This window comes from Gigantopelta aegis, chromosome 6, assembly GCF_016097555.1.
Source record: "Gigantopelta aegis isolate Gae_Host chromosome 6, Gae_host_genome, whole genome shotgun sequence".
NCBI classification, from domain to species: Eukaryota; Metazoa; Mollusca; class Gastropoda; order Neomphalida; family Peltospiridae; genus Gigantopelta; species Gigantopelta aegis.
In genome coordinates, this window is record NC_054704.1 from 37785250 (window position 1) to 37809509 (window position 24260).

Genomic DNA, 24260 nt, shown 5'->3' on the forward strand with positions numbered 1-24260 from the left:
TTATTTTCCTGGGGGGGGGGGGGGGGGGGGGGGGGGCAAAGTGAAAACGGGACAATGACGATGGCTCACACTTGACGAAAGACCAAACGTACAACACGACAAAACTGAAAGTTACAACATAATTTAAGTGTTTGTTTTATTTTACTGTTATAGTCGTAAATGTGTAATGTTACAAAAATTAAATAAAAATCCAGTTATAATTGATCAAGAATTTGGGCTAGTGCTTTATCTTGGTGGGCTAGTGGTTTTCACAAACCCACTAGCCCTGTGGCTAGTGACTTTTCAAAATATTTGTCATACTCTGGTTATAAGTTAATAAATTGCATGTAGATAAACATAAAAAGTCTAACCGGTATTTACATTAAAATAAATACATATAGGTATATTTGAAAAATGATGTATACCCTTCAGATTTTTGTTCTGCAGTCTGCACTAATGTTTCTTTTCTTTTTTTGTTCATAAATGCTTACTTTTATGATAAAATCTCCAAGTTTCAGGGCATCTAGGATTTCCACAACTATTTTAATGCATTCCACATCTGGCAACATCACATCAAACTGGCCAGCAATGTCAAAATCCTGAAACACAACATATAAGAGTGTTACATGTAAACTGAGACTCACTTTTCTTGTTAAACAAAAATAATCTGTGCATGCTATTCAGTAAGAAGACAATTCAATATGAAAAAACATAAACACAATCTAATAACATTTAAGCTAAAAACATCATTTATTACATTAGTTTTTCACCAAATTATTGTGCAGTGTAGCAAGAAGGACCATCCACTCAATTAACCTCTTGGGCTGGTATTTTGTATTACTTCTACCATTCATAATTATGTCAGCCAAAAAAAAGCCACATCTGATAGTATTAAAGTACAAATACAGAATTAATGAATGAAATTGAACGACACCCCAGCATAAACATTCACATTGACAATGGGTGTCAAACATAGGTAAGTACATAAATATGTTATAAATACAGCTCCATGTTGCTGTTATATTATTCAGTGTCTACAATAGAACATTTATATTACGAAATTTCAAGCCTCTTTGTTTGCAAAAAGCAGATGAGCAATCTATTGTTACCTATATATCTAGATGATTATTAAAATGATAAAACAACTTACACACTGGTAGAATTCCCTGAATCGCCCTTTGGTCATCGCTGGGTTATCACGCCGGTACACCTTGGCTATGTGGTATCTTTTGATGTTGGATATTTTGTTCATGGCTAAATACCGAGCAAAAGGAACCTAAGCAAGGTTAAGGTTAACTGAAACAGTTTGTCTGCAAAATATTTTACTACATTATCAAAAGAAAACATATTACACCTTTATAAATTAAATTCTACTTTTTAACAGTTGAAGTTGGGCCCTAACTTCATTTCCTTAAATATTACATAATAAGTAAACAGAGTAAGTACTGAATCTTTCAGGAAAAAAAAGGAGGACAAAAAAATAGAAAAGGAAAAAAAGAAGAGAGTTCACACTATTCAATGTGGAAATGGTGTATTTAAGATAATAAATATAATTTAAATGGAGGAATTACAATAAAGATAAATTAATTAATTGATTTTGTTGTGTTAGTGTTAAAGGGACATTCCTGAGTTTGCTGCATTGTAAGATGTTTTTGACTAATAAAATATTTTTACGATTAAACTTATATATTAAATATTTTGTTTTGTTTAGAATATAAGTGTCTGTATATTCAATGTGTTTCTGGTCGTCTTAATATTTGTAAGAAGCCCAAACTGGATTTTATCTTCAAATAATTTTATACGTACGAAGAAACAATATTTTAGGAAATAAAATTTAAATTTAACATAGTACAAATATTAGAACAATCAGAAAAACTTTTAAAGGGACATTCCTGAGTTTGCTGCATTGTAAGATATTTTTGACTATTAAAATATTTCTACGATTAAACTTACATATTAAATATATTTTGTTGTTTAGAATATCAGTGTCTTTATATTCAATGTGTTTCTAGTCATCTTAAAGGGACATTCCTGAGTTTGCTGCAATTTTAAAAATGTTATGGACTAACAGAAACTTTTTAACGATTGTAACTGCATATCAACTGTATTTTATGCATAAAATATTAGTGACTGTATATTAAACGTGTTTCTGATCGTTCTAATATTTGTACTAGGTTAAATTTCATTTTATTTCCTAAAATATGTAGTTTTTTTCGTACGTACGAAATTATTTGACGATGAAATCCAGTTTAGGCTTCTTACAAATATTAAGATGACCAGAAACACATTGAATATACAGACACTAATATTCTAAACAAGAACTTATATTTAATATGTAAGTTTAATTGTAGAAATATTTTATTAGTCGAAAACATCTTACAATGCAGCAAACTCAGGAATGTCCCTTTAATATTTGTAAGAAGCCCAAACTGGATTTTGTCTTCAAATAATTTCGTACGTACAAAAAAATTATATTTTAGGAAATAAAATGAAACTTAACCTAGTACAAACACGTTTAATATACAGCCACTAATATTTGTACAAAAAAATATATTTGATATGTAATTACAATCGTTAAAAAGTATCTGTTAGTCGATAACATCTGAAAAATTGCAGCAAACTCAGGAACGTCCCTTTAATGTACAGCCACTAATATTTTAAACAGAAAAGTATACTGGATATGTAATTATAATTGTTAAAAAGTCTCTGTTAGTCGATAACATCTTAAAAATTACAGCAAACTCAGGAACCCTAGATCTTCTTTTTCAAACCTTCTTTAATTCAGTAATACAATACAACATTGACAGTTTTCCCAATGCCACATTAACAGTACAACATATCCCAATGGTCACATTACAAATATTGCAAGGATACGGTGAGATCATATCGGAGTGACAACAGTTCTCCCCCCTGATCAGCGAGGTCGTAGATCAACTTCGAATCTTCACCATACTTCCCCGTCAGTGTTTCCTGAAACAGAGACCATGATTCAAAAGAAATATTGAAGAAACTTAACTGTTTTCTGTTTTCACAAATACTTAGCATAACCTCTCAAACTTTGTGAAATTCCCCATTGTTTCAGTAGACTGGTCCAAATGTCCGAACAGCCAATCATTGACTGGAATCTTCTATTGTGTCCTGGGTGTCACATTTCTAGTCAATCGTTCACCTTCACTTTAGTCTTAGAAGGATAATGAACAAGGATTGAGAGGTCAGAAGTTTAAAATTATCTATCAATTATTGCAGTTTTGTCATAAGCTAACCCATAAAAATTACAATTACATTAAACATTTTGTTTCAGTTAATATTCACAGTGGACAATAGAACAATACTAGGATGATATCAATATTCCACATCTTATTCAAATTAACTTAAGCAAAAATGACTAACTTTGAGTTCAAAGACTGGCGTATCAATCGTCTCTGCACCATGTCGTTTAAAGCACTGGATGATTTTATTGAATACCCCTTCTCGTATAGCCATTTGTTCGGGGTTGAAGTCACGTGTGCCCTGCAAAGAAAAGAAAAAAGAGTACATTTCTAAAGTCGATAATAAAGTTTTATATTACTGACAAAAGGATCAGTAAAACTTTCTCAACAATTGTTTTATCATGGTCATGGAGTATTGACAGAAATTGAAGCCATATGGGAGAGAGCATGCTCCCACTCATCTTTTCTACCCCAATTTTAAAATGTCATAAAAGCGACTTAAAAATTATCCAGAATACAAGTGTCATTTACTATTCAAGTGCATCTGCTGTTTAGCAGTAGTTGGCAGCCATCAAATACTAATGTCAATAATTATTTACATAATTTTGTATCACACATTCATTTAAAAAACCCATTTCTGGTAGGTGCTCTACAAATAAACTAGATCATGCTACGTAGACAGATCGCATGTTGGTTTAGACAAAGTGATATAAAAGTATGTGACTAATGTGTATTACCTTGGGCGTCTTAAGCACAAATGTCTGTGTGCCATATTCAGTGATTTGAGCTTTAAGCTGCAATAACTTGGATACTTCTTCATCAATCTGTTGGTAAAAAGATAACTTAAGGACTTATTAAAGAGATTTCACAAATAAGCAGAAGATAATTACATACATGTAATCCAACAATGAACAAGAGCCAACCATTATAAACGACACTTCAAATGTATGCTTACAAATAAAATGTATTCTACCTCTAAATAAAGGTCACTTGTTCCTAAAGCTCTATCCTAACCGGCCACGAGCTACGCGAGCGATTATTTTAGAAATCATTGATTAACTGCACGAGTGCGATGCGACAGATTTTTATGTTGCGTCGCACAATTGAAATCAATGATTTCTAAAATAATCACTTGTGTCGAACGCGGCCGGTTAGGATACAGCTTAAGGCCACATTTATAAAGTCTATAGGGCAACCTCTAAAGACGGTCAAACTGTTTATAATTACTACACCTTTTGTTTAGCTTTTCTCTTGTCAACATCTAAATTACATAGTTGTATCCTCTTATGAATGCCGCCATCACAATGTTCCATACTTCCACACTCCCAAAAATATCAACACACTTGTTCTGATAATGCCATTCAAATGTATGTTATCATGTCCTCCTTAGTTATTTGTTTCCAAGATAACACAAGTTATCTATTTAACTTTTCATGAGAACTGGAACATATGTTTTTCAGTAAATAGTTTTACCCTTCATATGGTTTTACCACAACTCTTATAACGATCAGTTTGTGAATGGCTTGAGTATAAATTAACCTGGCATATATCTCTCTGCTATGACCAATGAATAGTTTTACCTTCATATGGTATACAATATTGGTAACAATTTGTGTAACTATCAGTTTGTGAATGGCTGTGAGTATAAATGTAGTCTAGCATGTATTTCTATGGATATTAATGTTTTGGTATTGGGGAATCTCTTTTTCTAGGCTTGTCTTTTGTTGTGAAGGATTGGTTTGAGAAACAAAGTCTACACACAGGTGGAAGTACATGTACGTAGGTGTCGTATCAATTTGTATTGGTCTCTGGTCTTGACGACACAATGGTTAAGCTGCTAGGTAAAAGGTCAGAAAAATGTAGGTACTGGGTTTGAAACACTGCACCGACTCTAGGCCAGAGTGCACAGCTAAGTGAGGAAGCATAAAATAAAATTAAGAGAGTAATGATATCAGTTTTTATACATGCTATAATATAAATAGAAGTAATAAAAAAATATTAATATTTAGACAGGGTTGATATCAGTCATAATCACCAAAAAGGGTGTTTTCATATTTCAAATTAAAAAAACAAACAATTTCCAGTAGGTTTAAATTGTAACATGTGAATCTTGAAACTGTAACAACTCTTGCAGGTACAAGTCATGACAACATGTTCCACTGTCTACTATAAATCACTACTACAAGTACAATGAGTTTATGAAAGGGACATTCGTGAGTTTGCTGCATTGTAAGATGTTTCAGACTAAATAACTAAACTTACATATTAAATATATTTTCTTGTTTAGAATATCAGTGTCTGTATATTCAATGTGTTTCTGGTCTTCTTAATATTTGTAAGAAGCCCAAACTGGATTTTGTCTTCAAATAATTTCGTACGTACACAAAAAACATATTTTAGGAAATAAAATGAAATTTAACCTAGTACAGATAACAGAACGATCAGAAACATGTTTAATATACAGCCACTAATATTTTATGCAGAAAAATATATTTGATATGTAATTACAATCGTTAAAAAGTCTGTTAGTCGATAACATCTTAAAAATTGCAGCAAACTCAGGAATGTCCCTTTAATACAAAAATCTTATTATGTCTTAATGTAGGTAAAAAATTAAATTGTAAAAATTCGAAAATACTGACATTAAGGAAATACATAAATATATACACAAAATACTTTCAACATGAATAACAATTTAATTAGTACATTTTGCTTTAATTTGCAGTGGCCCATGAGTAAATTAAATGTTTTTAGCATGCCAAGTAAAGTTAACTGTATACCATATCCCATTGTAAAGTGTTAAAACTAAAAGTTCAAAACTATCAGCAATAATATAATATATTCTCTTTTTTCTCACCTGGTTTTGTGACAGACACCGAACAAGTAATTTTGATTGTCGCAGCATAGCATGATGGAATCGGCACAACGACAGACCAGCCAGCATGTTTGAAGCAGACAGCAAAATCAATATGAAGCCAGGCAGCAAAGTGAGATAATATATGGAAAGGAGAGAAGAAAGTCCGTATCAGCAAATCTGGTGAATAAACAAAATAAAACAAGAAGACCAATACCTCCTGAAAAAGAGATTAATTAAACATTTTTAATTCAAATTTGAGAACTTGATCTTTAGTCTTATTTCATTTATCACTATAAACATTATCTGTTGAATACATCTTCAAAACATATATAAGGCTGAATATGAATAGGATACCAGCAGAAACAAACGACAGAGTACAACAAAAGCTTTTGTATCAATACAAACCCCTGAAAACCAGACACCTCTGACAACAGGACAAAACACTTGGTTCCATGGATGTCCGGTTTAGAGGGGTTTCACTGTACATGATCTGGACCTAATCCAGACACTAATCTAGTAGTGAAAAAGTAGAACTAGAAGTGACTTCTCTCTTCCTAAGAAAAAAGAGAACAAGTTGCCTAAAAAAATAATTAGGATATTTGTTTGAAGATTATTCAAAAGTGGATAATTTAAATGGTCAAAATATTGATTAGCAACAGTCGGTGATCAGTTAAAAATTGAGTACAGGCACGACGGAGCGAAATCTAAAATATTATTGGTAGTAAATGAATAAATGGCAGAGATGAAGTTTATTTGTAGAATGTAGGAAACTGCATTTTAGGACATCTAGTTTTCAAAAGTTTACGTAGAAATAACCCCCTACAAACTTTGCTTTGAACCCTTCATCTCAGTCAGCCCCCCCCCCCCCCTCAATGTCAACTTGCTTCCACTGTGCCTGGAGTAACAACTACTATTTAAAGTTTTAGAATTGTATAGCTAGTGAATCACTGTAGTATAGTGAATGACGACATGATACAAAACGCGTTCCCTGAAATATAGCCACTTGCTAATGCAAATGACAGGCCAGTAGCCAGATTTTAAGAGGTGGGGTCGTTTAGGCTTGAGGCACAAAGTGCCTCACACGAGGGCATGAAGCACCCAAATTGCATGGGAGAGGGGGGGGGGGGGGGGGGGGGGGGGGGGTCCAGGGGGCATACTGAAGAAAAAAACACCAGTAGGGGGTCGACCGACACCCCCCCCCCCCCCCCCCCCCCCCCCCAGTGGCCCCATTGGCTACTGGTCTGAATGATGTATGACTGATGACACTAAACAATTTAATGTCTTGACATGTGTCGAATAATTTGGTTTTTTTAAATTAGATCCAAAATATCATGTAACTGCAACTTCACACTACTGCTAATAACTGACTGAAGACAAGTTTCAGCAAAGAAAAAGATGCCATTTCCCCGGACAGATTAGGACCTGCCTATACGTGATCTGTTATGAAATTTTTGCCTCGTGGAGATGAAAAACATACACCTACTTATGTAAAAGATTTTGTTATAACTCATAATAGGGGCTATTCAACAATTATATCATGCTCTAGGCAGATGAGATGTGTTACAAAATAATATGAGGCAGGGAGGTGGGTGTTAAACTTAAAAGTTATGTACGTTTTTTTTATTCATACACTAAAAGTTAAAGTTTAATTTGCTTAACGACACCACTTGAGAACATTGATTAATTAATCTTCAGCTATTGGATGTCAAACATTTGGTTATTCTGACTCATAGTCATCAGAGGAAACCCGCTACATTTTCCCCATTAGCAGTAAGGGAGATTTTACATGCACTTTCCCAGACAGGAAAGCACACACCACAGCCTTTGACCAGTTGTGGTGCACTGGTTGGAACAAGAAAGAAAAAACCCAGACAACTGAACGGATCCACAGATGTGGTTTGATCCTGCAATGCAAGCACCTGAGGTGAACACCGAGTTAAATCCTGCCCCTCATAAACTAAAAATGCAGCCAGCCCATTCTTGTTCTTTTGATGTCTAAAAAAATACAAACCGGTCAAATTACTTTATGGGGACCTGGAAAGTGGAGAGGGATGGGTTGGATTAGGTGGGGTGGGGTGTGTCCTTACAACTTTAGAGGGGTACTAGTTCTAGTGAACATTATAAAATGTCACAAATGGCAGCTAGTATTTAACAAAACAATTCCAGATTATGTTATGTAACTGTTGAACGGTCCCTTAAAAAAACAAAACATTAAAATATTTCATTGGATTGCATCAGCCTGATAAATCTTATCTTAAAATTTCTTTTTATGACTAGTGGCCCATGAGACAGGGTATTTATACATGATGTCCATATTGATTTACATATAGAACGATTGCATCATTTACAAACATGTTAAAAAGCACTACAGGAAATTCCCCCACGTTATAAATGCACTGATAACGATTTTAAAATCCGTATCATTTTATGTTGAGTAATTTATAAACATCCGCGTTTTAGAAGCTACTCGTTCGAACCGGCCTGTCTAAACGTGGGCCACAAAACATGCGGGTGCAACTAAACAGCAGATGGAAACACATAGTGAAGAAATTATGATATAAAATCCACACGATGTACTATACATTATACACTGATACCAACCTTATCTTTGTCAGCTTTTTCAGACTTTAGTTGTCGCACAATATCGCCTTGAACTTTAATTTGTTCTTTCAGTTTTTTCCTTTCGGCATCCATGGTCTCATCATCAAAATCTAAATTCGACAAGAAACGAAGCACGGAATAGGATTCACACAGCTCTAATGCCTACGTGTAAACAAAATGGGGCTCGCGGACAGTCCGACACTCGATCTAGGTTTCATATAGACACTTTTTTTTAAAGATATTTTATTAATAAAAAAAGGATCAAAAGGATTACACAACAGGCACAGCCTATATAAGTGCTCTCCTAAACAAGATGGGCATCAGACAATATTCATATTCATATATATCTAAAGCATAATAACAATGTCTAATGGCATAAAATATTTAACATAATTAATATTTTTTTAGACATAGACACTGGCCTATGATTTCAATTGCTATTTTATAGTCTGTTAGTCTGTATGTCCACCAGTCTGTATACTATAGCAGTGCTAGCCCCGGGTGGCTATTTTTGTTCGCCCAAAAATTCGCCAATCTTCAATTTCTTTCGCCAATCTAAATATGTATTCGCCAATTACATTTTGGCATTTCAGTTAAAATATTTTGTTTTTAATCCTGTTCTTTATGATAATATAGTACATGCTAAGATGTACTTATTATTCAGTTTACGTCTTGTATGACACTGTTTTAGGGGATTATTTTTTAGCAGATGTTTCAACCTGAAAAGAAAAATTAATTAGATCTGCTCGAATTTTAGCATAAACTCTGTGGTGTGTAACCCCCCCCCCCCCAAAAAAAAAAAAAAAAAAAATTTAATAATAATCCCGATGCATATATGATAAAGCAATGAATAGGCTAAATGTTTTTATTAACAAAATTATAAAAAAAAAGTGCGAAATGACCCTACATGGGGGGCGAACCGACTCAGTTAACAGTAGGCCTACAAATGGATGTGGGTCGAACGACGCGGGCGATCTAGTAACAGGGGCGAAACGACCTAGTAACAGGGGCGAAACGACCTGTTACCAGTCACACCAGATACTGTGCTACCCCTGTGCGTAACTCCAGATACTGTGCGTAACTCTTGATCATACCCTACCCCATGACCTCGTTTTGTAACTACCCTCCAAACTTACCTGCATGATTTATTACTCAGTTTACTGAATACTGTTCATAATTGTTTTGGTGTCCAACTCAAGAGTATTGCCAGTCACCCAAAATAAAGACAAAGGAAACGTCTTTATATGTTATTGCTATCAAAACACTGGCTCGCGACTGTTTCACAAGTGGAAAAATGCTCATTCAGTTTCAGTTTCACGCCGGTTTTGAGAGACTTGTATTTCTGTGCAAGGGGCGGAGGGATGTGTCATGTTGGCGTTTATATTATATCAGTAGATATAGCAGATATGAATTATAATTTCGCCATTTAATATGTTTGAAATACTGTAAACTATAATAGTGATAAAAAAATGGATGTACAGAAATGAATGTAAGAAAATGAAAATCAGGAAAATACAGACATTTTAAAATCCGTTCACGACTATTGCACGTTTTGAAACTTAATAGCACTGTTACATTTCTCTACCTGTCTTAATTCTCTGTACGTACTTTTCCTTTCTGTAGCTCACTTTTATGTTAATTATCTACTATTATGTTTTATTATTGTTAGTTATTATATGTACTTTGTCATCTTGTCACAGCTTGTTTGTGATTTTTTTTTTTTAGGGAAAGGTTCTAATAGGCCTATAGGTTTTTAGCCTATCGACCAATCCCACCCGGAAAAAAAAGAAGAGGAATAAATACTGTTTAAACTAAAATCTTGAGAAATTATGATACATGTAGTATGTAGTTTGTAAAGGCATGGGATTTTTAATCGAGATACCGACTCCAAAAGTGTTTAGGGAGTATATGTGTGTTGGAGGGATGTCTTCATCCCCTTGCTTTCGAAATGTGTTTACTTGTGTGGATGGACGTCCAATAGCCGATGATATATATAGCGGCGTCGTTAAATAAAACAAACTTTACTTTACTTTAGCGGTTGGATGGGGCGTTAAATATATATCAGGAACTCACAAGAACATCCCACCCATATAAAAGATCCTACATATATATATATATGTAGGATCTTTTATATGCACCATCCCACAGACAGGATAGCACATACCACGACCTTTGATATGCCAGTCGTGGTGCACTGACTGGAACGAAAAATAGCCAAATGGGCGCACCGACGGGGATCAATCCCAAACCGACCGCGCATCAAGCGAGCGCTTTATCACTGGGCTACGTCCCGCCACTTCTACTTAATAGATGTTTTATGTTTAAGTTGTGTAAAACCTCTAACGATATCATTGTCAAATTCCATCGCTGTAGTGACATATCGAGTATCAGTAATTGATTCAAATGTTTTCCTTTTTTGAAATTGAATAGCGGCCAAAAAAAGCAAAAAAGCAAAAAAAAGAAAAGAAGCACAGCTGGAATTATCAGTATTTAGTTTACTGGTGGTTGCGGGGTTGTTTTTCTTTGATTTCCAAAATATTTTACATATTTTTTAAAACGGTGCATTTTACAAACTTACAAAAATGCTTTACGACCGAGTTTAATAGTTTGTTTTTGTTTAACGACACCACTAGAACACATTGATTTATTAATAACATTTGGTTAGTTTGACATATATTCTAGAGAGGAAACCCACTACATTTTTGTTCTATTCGTAGCGTGTATATATCCATATATATATATATATATATATATATATATATATATATATATATATATATATATATATATATATATATATATACTGTACATATTAAAACGGTAGCCTGTAGTACTATCTTCTATCACAACTTGTCCATTTCCCCAAGACAAAATGCACTTCATTACTTCTTCGAAAGATGTTTATTACAGAAATTTCAACATTTCCTTTTTAAGTTCCTCGAATGTCGACAGGTGATCAAACGGACAAGTTCACGGAAGACGGAATTTAAAATGGAAATCTCGAAATGTTAGGGGCCAAAAACTTTAGAAGAAGTATGGTAGTTCATTTCATCCTGAAAGTAAAGCTTACGAGTGGAAGAAGGCGGTGACCCAGTTGGACGTCTTTTTCGCAACTTGGTGTGTCATTTTGAATCTTGCACTATTTTAAAAGTAATCTATTTGACAACGTGACAGTTCACAACAAAGTATAGACAACGCGATAAACTGGTCTTGTGAAAATTTTAAATGTTTTGGCAATTCATTTCCGCAATTTTTTTTTTTTTTTTAAATTAATCGCCTGATATATTGAAGACGTACACAACGATATGAATATTCGATCGAAACCTGCAGTAGATACATAAAAACAAAAGCAATGCTTTGTATCCTAAGTGAATTATGATTTCTATTTAAACTTTTTAATATTAGACAAAAACTAATCTTTTAATTCGTGAAACTATATCATTAAAAGATAAAACAACTTACCCATTTTTGATACTGTAGACAGTTCGTCGAACGCTAGAATGTCTGTTTTGAGAATAAGCCTAATTTAAAGACTTATTATTAATAACAGTTTAACTAATATCACAATAAGGGTGGATACTGTATGTGGATACTCGACACTGCGCTACTGTTCCGCGACTAACCAACACCACTGTAAACCCTAGTCTTAACTATTAAACACTATATTTTTTAATTTCCGGGATCATGAACGAAATGCACTTTCGGTAAACGGTTGTGGGTACATACTGTTTGTTATCCTGTAGTAAATTTCTATATCTCATGTGATCACGTGACCCAGACATACAATACACAGTCGAGACTTTAGTCATACTTTACCTTATATGGAAAACGAATAGCCAGTAGGCGCATATAATCAGTATCTGTAAGGGGGCCAATATCTAGTGGAGCGGCCAGTCTTTAGTGGGGTGGGGTGTGTGTCTGTTGTGTGTGTTGTGCGTGCATGCGTGTTTGTGTGTGCGTGCGTATGTCTGTGTGTGCGTGCGTATGTCTGTGTGTAGAATGGCTCTTGTCCGACTGCCAGTTGATCATAAATCCATAAACTAATAAAATTGTTTTCTCGTTTACAATAAAAATAATATCTCGCAACCGAACATACGGGTACTTCGACCCCTGGCCGCCATTGTTTATCACGTGACGCAGCGAAGCTTTTCCTGTTACCTATGGTTTGATAGTGAATTGGGACAACTTTTGTCGATCATTTACAGCAGTTAACGGCCAAGATGTTTTTTTTTTACAAATTTCAAAAAGAAGAGACCAGGGCCCGTGCTTATAAAACTTAAAGTCTATACTTTAATAAAGTCCACAAAAAAGTGTAAATTTACGTCTACGACTAGCACTTACGTGTGTCGTAGATTTACGTTTACGTGCAAGAAGCACCTTATTCTCAAAGATGGTCGTAAATGTAAACGTAACTTAGTTGGACGTAAATCTACGACTTAACATTCTCACTGTAGTAATTAATAAAAACACATTAGAAACGATGGCTACCGGGTAAATAACAAATGCGCAAAACGCAATTTTGTTTGTCGTCTGCTAACAATAACATTGCGAACAGTGAACCATGGCATTTTGGTATTGGTGGGGATCCGCGTTTTGGTACGAACTTGAGGACATTTCTTAAAAAGGAAAAGATAACTCAGGAGAAATTGGCCAAGTCGAAAACATCCGTTCGATCACGAACAAAAATATGTTCAATCCGTGGGCGTTCGCCATAGCAAACTGCTTCATTTATTGGAAATGCTGCTAGTTTCCGTAAATAATAGTAAATAACGGCGATGGTGCTTGATTTATTATATGTACACAACTTACGTGCAGCGTTAGTTGCAACCTGAGGCACTCTTATATTTACGTCCAACTTTACACGTAACTTACGTTTTCGTTGTTTCGTGAATAGCTCTTCAGTCGTAGATTTACGTTTACGTGTAAAACTAGGTTTACGATATTTTGTGAATATGGGTCCAGACTTTAACGTCATGGCAACGCCATTCAAGTAGCATTACGTGCACGGGCCCAGACGCCGCTTCTGTGTAGACGCACTGAAACCAATCTAATTAAAATTAGCTCCACTGTTATAGTGGAGCTAATTTTAATTAGATTGCACTGAAACGTAACAAACCTGATGGAACGACATAGCTTCCCACACAGAATGCGACTATGTTGAGTTTAATGCTGTTGCTTGTTGACATTAACCGACGTTAATAGCAACCAAAATTGTTAAAGGCATGTACAATGATAAAAATTCCACATTATACTGTAAATAAAATACACAATACCATTGACTTCCATGAAAAAAGAAACGGATGCATCCAATTCTTAAATAAAGTGTACCGGGTATATAATTCATCAAATTTGTGTGGTCTTCATTTTTCATTTGATCTAATTTTAGAGTTGCTATACATTCTCTATACTTGTATTTATTTTGCCATACTTCGGCTACTACTACTGAGTACTACATCTTATTTATTTATTTTTAAATTTTAAAATAAAAGTATATACCGTTAAATTACACATATATAATAATTATAAGTTCTTGTTTAAACTTTAATTATTATTATTATTATTATTATTATTATTATTATTCTTTTGCAAATGTGTCTGTAGCAGGCCTGCGGTACGAAAATATAGGTTGTTTTTTTCTACTCTCTCTATATACATATGGTTCCCCCCTCCAAAGACTGTCCCTAATACTAGAGATTTTGCCCCCTCCCCCACTCCAGATATTGTTCCTACGGACGTGTAATAGCCCAAATGTATAATGTATTAAACAAAAAAGGTATACTTGTATCTCGGAAACTAAAATAATGGACTAATGTGTTTAGTATTTACTTCGGCGCAGAGGGAAAATGTACGTGTGCCTTTGTGTCAGAATATATGTATGTATGTATGTATGCATATTTAAATAAAAGAAAACAAGTGTACAGTATGTACATGTGTATGCAGGGCTTCTAGATAGTGATATTCAATGTTGGGCTAGTAAATAACTAATATTACCATGCCCAACGTCTAGTGAAAAAAAAAAGGTGTCAAATACTGCATTTTAATCTTATTTTTTAAATATGAATATCCTGTAACCCACTCCCACCCCCACACCCCCAATCTTAGTGTGTTTAAGCTCCATTTCCAGGAAGGGACAATTAAGGCATTTGACCTGGTAGGCCTATGCATATTCAACGATATATAATGCACATTATTGCTTAATATCAACAAGTATAATCGTATAGTTAATTAAGAAATCTGTTAAATGTGACGGCTGGTGGTTACGTAATACCTAACTTGTCACGTCAGGAATTAGTCTTCGAAACGAAGAAACAAAACATACCTGATTTTTGCGGATGCATCGCAATGTTCTGTAATAATAGCCATCCCAGTAAGCCAACAACAATTATATATTATTTTTCAATACAAAATAAACCACCTTTGTCAAAGTATTGAAATAACTGTATTATGTTTTGTACATAAATTAACCCGTGTACTGAAATAATAATCGGAGTGTTTTCTTGGTTAATTGGTCTTTTTTTCCGTGACCTGTACAGGAGCGTGCGCGGGGGTGGGGGGTGTCGAAACACCCCCCCTGCTCAAGGCGAATTTGTTTTTCATATCCCGATTTTTAATGTAATTTCTTTCCAAAAAAATGTGGTCAGAAAGCAGCTTGGCTAGCCAGCAGAAAACACCTCAGAATAGCCCTAGAAGGGGTCATTTTTTCGCGGTGTCGGGCTTCACCAGACACCTCGACACCCGCCCCCCCCTGCAAATTTCCTCCTGCGCATGTATATGCGGTGTACATACTAAAAAAGACGTGCCTCTTATAATAAGATTACAGGGTATTGTGTGATAACAGAACAGAACTTTATTTCTCCCAGGCCGTTACACAACGGCATATGGGGAATATGAAATAACAGTATTTGACAGTGACCAGATGGGTTTTACAGGAGATAAATATATATGTATACAGTACAATGCATATATGTAATAAATTCACAATGTAATATGCAATGGTATTAACACAGCTATGTATGGTGTGGGACAATCATCATACTGCACATGCACAAAAATATACGCACACTCATACATATATACGTATATACGTATACACGTATACACATATACACACACACAAACGTGTACATATATACACACACACGCATACATATTCGTAAACAAATAGATAATGGCAATAATGGATAGTGTATATATTTTCATTTGTAGGCAGCTGTAGTTTTTAGGGTTTATGGAATGTTAATAATTTCTTTTATTAATTTGCAGTTTCTTAAGGGCACTTATTTTATTATTAGTCATCAAACGCTTATATTTCAGCATACTGGATTTAATATAATAGTATGGCTTTAACAACGAGTGACGTAAATTTACGAAAAATGTGCAGGTGAATAGTGAAATTCATCTCCTATGTCATTTGTATTACACAAGGTGCATGTTCCGTGTTCCACTTAGGTGTTGTTCCAGCGCCCGGTTTCAATAGGCATATAATGGTTGGAGGTTCTAAATTTTAGTAAAGTAGTCCAGGACTTTTGTGGTAATAGGACAAGATATTTCTCTAAACTAAGATTTTCTTTAAATATAGCGTACGTTTTACCTCTTGATGGTGTAGATATATCACTATTCCATTTTTGTAGATATTGATCATTTTGTCTTAGCTTTACGTGGTCAAGAAGCAGCTTTATCGAAGAAAGGTTCTGTGTCAGCCAAATATCGGTCATACCCAAGCTATTGAATATATCTTCCACATATTCCATCCATTTATAGTTATATCCATGTAGAATCGAGTCGTGGGACATTAATTCGTGCAGCAGAAATGATGATTTCGTTCGTTTACCTGACACAATTCTTTGTTGAATACATTCTTTGTTGAATACATTCTTTGTTGAATAACCAGATTAAGGGGTTTTCTTCCTAATTCTTCATATAGCATGAAAAGTGGGATATCTTTTTTTCATGGGTAGGATATGCCTCAAGAATGTAATATGAACATTTTCGACAATATCAGTATTTTCATAACCCCATATTTCGCATCCATATAAAATAATCGAAGTACAATTGAGTCAAATAGTTTTAGTTTGCATTCCACTGAAAAGTTATGTTTTAATATTGTTTTTGGTTATACTAAATTTGTTTAGTTTTGTAAAAGTTAAGCCTAAGTATTTATATTCTTGTACGTTTTCAAGTTCATGGTTTCCAAGTGTAAATACCTTCTTGTAATCGTTTCCATTACCATTAAAAATGATTATTTTAGTTTTATTTGCATTGACTTTTAGTTTACATTTGTTACAATACTTGGAAATACATTTAGTGATTGCTTAAGTCAAAGGCATTAGTTGCGAGAAGCGCGGCATCGTCGGCGTATAATAGGCATAGGAAGTGCAGGGTCAGATCACAAAAAGTTTCCATACCATCTGTTTCTAAGGATACTCCATTACAATTTTGAAATTTTAAAAAGTTTTCTAGATCATTTAAATAGAGAGAGAATAGGATTGACGACAAATTGTCTCCTTCACGGACTCCGATGTTGCAAAGGAACTGTTCTGAGGTTCCATTGACTGTACAAATACATAATTTTATTCCTTGGTACGGATACCCGTCAAATCGTCCTGCTTTATTACTGTAATTCTGTAAAACCCTTGATTAAGCAAACTTTCCCATCTAAAATCACAAAACTGACCAATTACGTCATCCCAATGAAAAGAAAAGTATCACTTGGGTATCGCCAGTGGTCGTTTTTGCTCGAACGTACCCTACCAATAGGCCTAATAATATGTATTTTTTCTTTGGACGTTTTAAAAAAGAAAAATACTATAACTTCATTTCGTTCTATCGATGCAAATTGAAATGTATTTAGTTAAATAGTTTATTATACTATCAAGTCATTTATGTTGTTTTAAAAGTCAGGTTGATGAAAGCGAAGCGCCTTGTCACAAGTTAGAGCGTTTGTTTACACTGTGCATAGAGGTGGACAGAGCTGACGTCACTTCGCCCCACCGGACTTCACAAAAACGTAAACAAAATGGCTGCTCCCAGTCAGCAGGAATAATCATGGTTTTTTATTAACTCTAAAATTACGCGTTTTTCATTTGTTAAAGTGTCAGTATGTGTTGGTGGTCCGGGTATGCATCTTTCCAACACATAAGGCTCTTGTTCGAGTCGACCCTACCTTTAAGGTGACATATCCGATTAATACTATTAAGTAGTAAAATTGTATTTACTTAAAGTAAACGGCTAGTGGATTTTTCATCGTGACAGGTAAATTTCTTAAATTACTGATCCCTTGGCTAGTGAATTTGATAAAAATTCTAGAAGCCCTGGTGTATGTATTTAAATCAATTTTAAAGAAATAATTTCCTTTTACATGGATCATGTAAAAGGAAATTATTTCTTTAAAATTGTGTTATACATGTGTATATATATATATATATATATATATATATATATATATATATATATATATATATATACACAGGGCCGTAGCTAGCGGGGGGTGGCGGGGCAAGGAGAAAAAATCCGGAAAGCATTATAGAAACTTAATTTTTTTTTTTTTCTTAACTGTTTAAGGAGTTTTAGACTATTAACTACTCAGTTGCCCCCCCCCCCCCACACACACACACACAAAAAAAAAAATCAAAAAAATCCTAGCTACGGCCCTGATATATATATATATATATATATATATATATATATATATATATATATATATATATATGTGTGTGTGTGTGTGTGCAATCTACTTCAGCAATTACCTGCAATAAAATGGTCATCTGCCATATTTGATATTTGTTTTCCTTTTTAAAACACCGTTTGACATGGAGAACAATATAGCACTTAACCATCTCATTCATACATTTTCCTATGCTACACAAGTGCATCTACACAAGAGGTAATTTAACCCAGGTTAAAAGCAATTTAGGTTAAATATGTGTAGTCTAGCAGAAGGCATATTGATATCGATCAGTTTACCAACAGTCATGATATTTGCCTCCATCTCCTTTCTCCAGTTGTATATTATCAAAAATTAGTTTGGTACGTAGGCCTATTACTTAAATTTTAATTGCAATAACAATTCCAATACCGCACGAGACTGAACAAGAAAATATCTGCAATATCCACTTTGACTAGATATAAAACAACACCTATATATATATATATTATTTACTCAGGTAAGTTTTTGTGTTTTATTAATAAATATACCATGTTAAACCCAATTATTAAAACATTTGTATGTTTGTTTGACGAGGTAACACTATGTTTTAGTAGGTTGTAGACAGTGACATGAAAATAACTGAGGGGAGTTATTAATTGCTCCCCTAACTTAGATTATGGGGGACAATTTAAAATATTATTAATATTCACATGCAAAAGGGAACTATATATTATTCTCCTTGAACTAATCTGAGGGGAGTGATGGGTAGCTAGAGAGAGATACAACTCCCCTTAGATGACAAAGTCTGAGGTTGGCTATATTTTATTATTGCTATTTTCTTTTCACCTGCATTCAACCGGTAAGGAAGGCCAACATCATGAGATAATTTCACAATCTGTAAAAACAAAATCATTTCATTATTTCAAGAAACTGGGTGTTTTTTTTAAAGAATACAAGAATATATTCAGTGGAACATTTTCACTGTTGCCATTACATCCATATAATAAGAATAACAATAATAATACTGTAATTTAAAGTTGTAAAGTAACAACTTTGCAATAGAATTAAAATTGCATCAACATACAGTTAGAAACTGCATAGCCATCTTCATTACGAAAATCGGTTTAAGGGCAGTTTGGGTGGGTTTTGGGGTTGTATGGGTCCCTGTAAAAATTAGTTATTGCCTAACTTCAGGCTCCATTTTCAGACAGAACTAAATGATGTGACATAAATCCCAATCTAATTAAAATTAGCTCCACTATTACATGTGGATCTAACAGCAGCCAGTTGGAGCTCATGTCCACCAATCAAAACTTTACTTACAGAATCATGCCAGTGATTTAAAAATAATTTTCGTGTGAATTAAGAATGCCTTAAAACATGTTTTATTTTATAAAATAAATAATTTGTAATGTAAAACTGAAGACTGGTTTTTTATTTTTTATTTTTTTATTAAATAAATAATTTGTAATGTAAAATTGAAGACTGATAATCCATCCCGTACGTATTGGTATGGTTCGCTGTACTGCGGCCACTAAAATAGACTCGCCCGATATTTTTAGAATTTGTATGCTCCCAAATAACGTTATAAAAGGCGAAGTGTGATTGGTCAATATTTAAATTATTATTTACAGACATATTACTTGGACATTGGAGACTACGCAGTGTTGTTAGCAATCTGATTAAAATTAGTTCTACTGATCGAAATAAGGCATTCGTAATTCACATGAAACATGTCGTATACCCTCAGGATAATTCGGAATGTTTTCAAATTATTTTCAAATCACTGGCATGATTCTGCAAGTAAGGTTTTGATTGGTGGACATGAGCTCCAACTGGCTGCTGTTAGATCCACATGCAATAGTGGAGCTAATTTTAATTAGATTGCATAAATCCCTATGTGTGGCTAATACCCTATTATAGGATTGAGTTAGGAACTACACAGCCATTTACATAACGCAAATGCGTTCAAGGGGAGATGGGGGTTTGTATTGGGGTTGTATGGGTACCCGTGAAAATTAATCATTGCCCAACTTCGGGCACCATTTGCAGACAGAACTAAATGATGTGACATGAATACCAGTGTATGGTTGATACCCTATTATAGGATAGAGTTAGGAACCACATAGCCATTTTCATCAAGAAAATCGGTTTAAGGGCAGTAGGGGTGGCTATTGAGGTTGTATGGGTCTCCGTGAAAATCAGTTGTTGCCTAATTTCAGGCTCCATTTACAGTCCGAACTAAATGATGTGATATGAATCCCAGTGTATGGCTGATACCCTATAATAGTATAGAGTTAGGAACCATATAGCCATTTTCATCACAAAAATCAGTTTAAGGGGCATTATGGGTGGGTATTGGGACTAGGGGTATCCAAAAAAAAAATAGGCCTTTGTCTAATTTCAGGCTCCATTTACAGACAGAACTAAATGATGTGACATAAATCCCTATGTGTGGCTAATAGGGTACAGTTAGGAACTACATAGCCATTTTCATCACGAAAATTGGTTTAAGGGCAGTAGGGGTGGCTAATGAGGTTGTATGGGTCTCCGTGAAAATCAGTTGTTGCTTAATTTCAGGCTCCATTTACAAACAGAACTAAATGATGTGACATGAATCCCAGTGTATGGCTGATATCCTATAATAGGGTAGAGTTAGGAACTATATAGCCATTTTCATCATGAAGGACAGATGGGGAGAGCATTGGAGTTGTATGGGTATCTGTAAAAATTAGACGTTGCCTATTTTCAGGCTCCATTTACAGACAGGAATTTACTTCTATGTGTGTCTGATACACTATTATAGGATAGAGTTAGGAACTATATAGCCATTTTCATCCCAAAAATTGGTTTAAGGGAAGATGGGGAGGGTATTGGGGTTGCATGGGTACCCGTGAAAATTAGTCATTGCCTAATTGTAGGCTCCATTTAGACAGAACTAAATTATGTGACATAAATCCCTATGTGTGGCTGATACCCTATTATAGGCAATAACCACTTTTGGGCAAGTATTCGAAATGGGTGCACACGGTGTGCACACGGTATGACAAAGATCACAATTAAATTTTAAGGTAGGCCCCTACTGAGACCAAGATCACTGTTCAAATCGTCAATTGGTTTGTTCAGTGAATCCAATTGTTCTTTGATTTGTGATTCCAGTCAAAAGCTGACCTAACTTTCCCACCCAAATTTAAGACAGACCATTAACTAAGCCATTTTCTGTCTTCTGATGTGAACCAACGGGGAAGGACTTTCCTTTGGCACTGTCACTAACCCTAACTCAATGACAAGTATTTATAATGTTCTTTATTATTATAGCCTACGCTACGTGACAGTGCCAAAGGAAAGTCCTACCTAGCGATCTCGCGACCGGTAACAAGAAATAGTGTCGTGCAGAATACAGTGTAGGCCTTATAATGTTTGCATATTTTAATAATCACGGTTATTAATTTTAACGGCATATATCAACATGTATGACAGCAATGTCTGGAAGATCTGTAACTTGTTATTTTTACTTTCTAAAGTCTTTGAACCAAAGTAATAAAAACATACCAATAATGCGTGTCAATTTGAATACACATGTCAGTTCAGTGCCGAAAGACATGTAGGCGATCTCAAGGGCTGTGTTCAGCCAAACCGAGCGAAAACAAGAGACTGGTTTGTGCGCTTCACGTTAAACCGAATGGACACGATGAACACCATTCCATTCCAATATTTATTTACATGCTCATATACCACGAAGGTTTCAAGCATGTCTGTCCTGGGCATAATCTCTGGCCTTTGCCAGTGACTAAGTCCAGGACAGAAAAGGGTGGGGGATAAGTTTGAAGTGGGCAGATTTTGGAATAAGAATTTAGTTGTGTCCAGCGACTGCGCGGACCGACTAGTAGACACCGAAAATGGGCCGTGTTCTGACTGGCTGAATTTCGATTCCTTCGGGTCTAACTAGAAAAAGCTAAAGTCTACGGAGAATAACTGCACCTAACATCATGTCCGTACTAAGAATTTAAACCCAAAAATAAGTTTGACTGCTCGGCCAAAAAGGTTTTAAGGTGATTTGAGCAATTGAACGGGCGCCAAAGTAAATTGCGTTGGACTATTTATAAAAAAATAAACATAAAGATTTTGAAGCTCGATCGAAAAAGTTTAAAGTCCAACTAAGCCCAAAAAGGAGGATACCTGTCCTAGGTAAGGTTGTACTACTTCGGGGAGCTTGGAGTGTCTCGGAGCGACGGCAGCTTATCCCTGATCTGCTGTAGATGTTGGACCACCTTGGAATAGTCGGGGCCGCAGACCGCTTGTAGCATCCTGTGGATCGATCTGTTGTCGAGTTCAGCAAACAGGATGCACTGTCTGTAGGTCTGGTCCCTTCGGTGCGTAACGACTATTCCCTTGGTTTCATTGAAGATCCTGGAATGAAGCTCGTAACTGCTGCCGTCCTCCATGGTCTTCCAGTGGTGGTTCGAAAATCCTCCCCGAAGTAGTTGTAGTTTCTGCGTGTCCCCCTGTATGTACTGGTGGAGATGACGGCGAAGTCCACTGATGGCAATGGTCCATTCGTCGTCAACAGGGGGAGCGGATTCCGGCGGCGGCTTGGTCTTGGCTGGCTGGGTGGTCGGTGATGTTGCCTTCCTTTTTGTCGCCGGAACAACAAGTCCAAGTGGCGACTCGACGGGAGCGGTCGTTGTTGACCGCTTCACCAGAGTCGTCGTCTTTGGGGTGGAGGTTGAAGTCGGTGGTGGCACACTCGTCCGTTTGAATCTCACGATTTCCTGGGTGGTGTACGGCCGTTCCGGGGATGCAGGCTCCACAAGTGGTTGCGTCCTCTCCGGAGGACTCGGTACTGGCGGTATCACAGGAGGGAGCGCCACTGGCGGTTGAGCCACCAGCTTTGTCCCCCCCCCTGGGCCTTCCCTAGCACCGGTTTCTTCCTTCTTCTTCCTCTTCCAGTCCCCCCTTTCCGTTTCTGTGGAGGCGGGTCACCATACACCAAAGTCACGGTCGCCCGTGACCCGGTATACGTGACCCGGAACTCCAACATCGGGCCGAAGCTGGCAATCAGTCCCCCCAGGTGGGGGGCATCTCGAGAGCGCACGTTGACACGTCCACCTTCATCGAAGGACAGCTGGAGAGAAAAAAGACGATGAACACCAATCAAATAGTTCGCGAACATTAAACAATACGATTACAGTTTACACAGAAGTAAATCTTGATGTAAATTTGTAGAAAAACAATAGTTGTTCGCATCAATGAATACCTAACTGCAGTTTTTGTTTATTTCCTTTGTCTTTGTTAATTTTGTATCCATGGTTGAGAGCACGCATTTCAGATCGGGGGGAGGGGGGGGGGGAGAGAAGAGAGAGAAATTGGCCCCCCCCCCCGAAAAAAAATCCGGAAAGCATTAAACTTAAAGAAAATTCTCTTCTTAACTGTTTTAGACTATTAACTATTCAGTGCCCCCCCCCCCCCCCCCCCCCCCCCAAACAAAAAATCCTAGCTACGGCCCTGAATTTTAGATATAAATTTGTAAGACTGTTGAGGTGACATTTAATAAGTTAGCTGGATTTTAAAATGACCGTAAATTTTAATTTTATTAACGTTTTTGGAGGTTTTTTTTTTTTTTAATAAATAGAGTATACTGTGAAGTCGGCATCCTTAGCCGAGGTATTTTGCAAGCAGAAATCACAACCACCATTTGATACGACGCCGAAATCAACAGCAACAACTTGGCACAAATTATGAAATTGTTTGGGGTGGGGAATTGATGCATTACTTAAAAAAAAAGAGAGAAAAAAAAGCTATTCTAACTAACATAAAGACTGCTATTTAAAGAAATAATGAGCTCTACAGGTCCGTACGCAGAAATTTATATGGTGGTGGTGGTGGGGGGGGGGGGGGGGGGGGATACATTTTCCTGCATTCTAGGAAGTAAATTTGAAATGTTTCTTTGCCTCAAAATATTTTTTAC

At 35.7% G+C, this 24260-nt stretch overlaps 1 protein-coding gene across 3 annotated transcripts in view; it reads right to left on the reverse strand.

Moving 5' to 3' along the window:
• The window catches only part of LOC121373898 (histidine--tRNA ligase, cytoplasmic-like), a 33131-nt gene extending 13974 nt beyond the window's left edge, over window positions 1-19157 (reverse strand). Inside the window, exons 1-7 of one of the 3 annotated variants that reach the window (XM_041500704.1) lie at window positions 19139-19157; window positions 8647-8756; window positions 3926-4012; window positions 3370-3489; window positions 2854-2949; window positions 1130-1255; window positions 471-578 (exon numbers count right to left, since the gene is read on the reverse strand). In XM_041500704.1, the coding sequence (XP_041356638.1) occupies window positions 471-578; window positions 1130-1255; window positions 2854-2949; window positions 3370-3489; window positions 3926-4012; window positions 8647-8739 (630 nt within the window). In that variant the 5' untranslated portion in view covers window positions 8740-8756; window positions 19139-19157. Of the gene's footprint in view, window positions 1-470; window positions 579-1129; window positions 1256-2853; window positions 2950-3369; window positions 3490-3925; window positions 4013-6045; window positions 6223-8646; window positions 8757-12108; window positions 12373-19138 lie in introns of those variants that run through there. The other 2 variants (XM_041500703.1, XM_041500705.1) reach the window with 2 other exon arrangements.
• Window positions 19158-24260: the final 5103 nt, after the last annotated feature.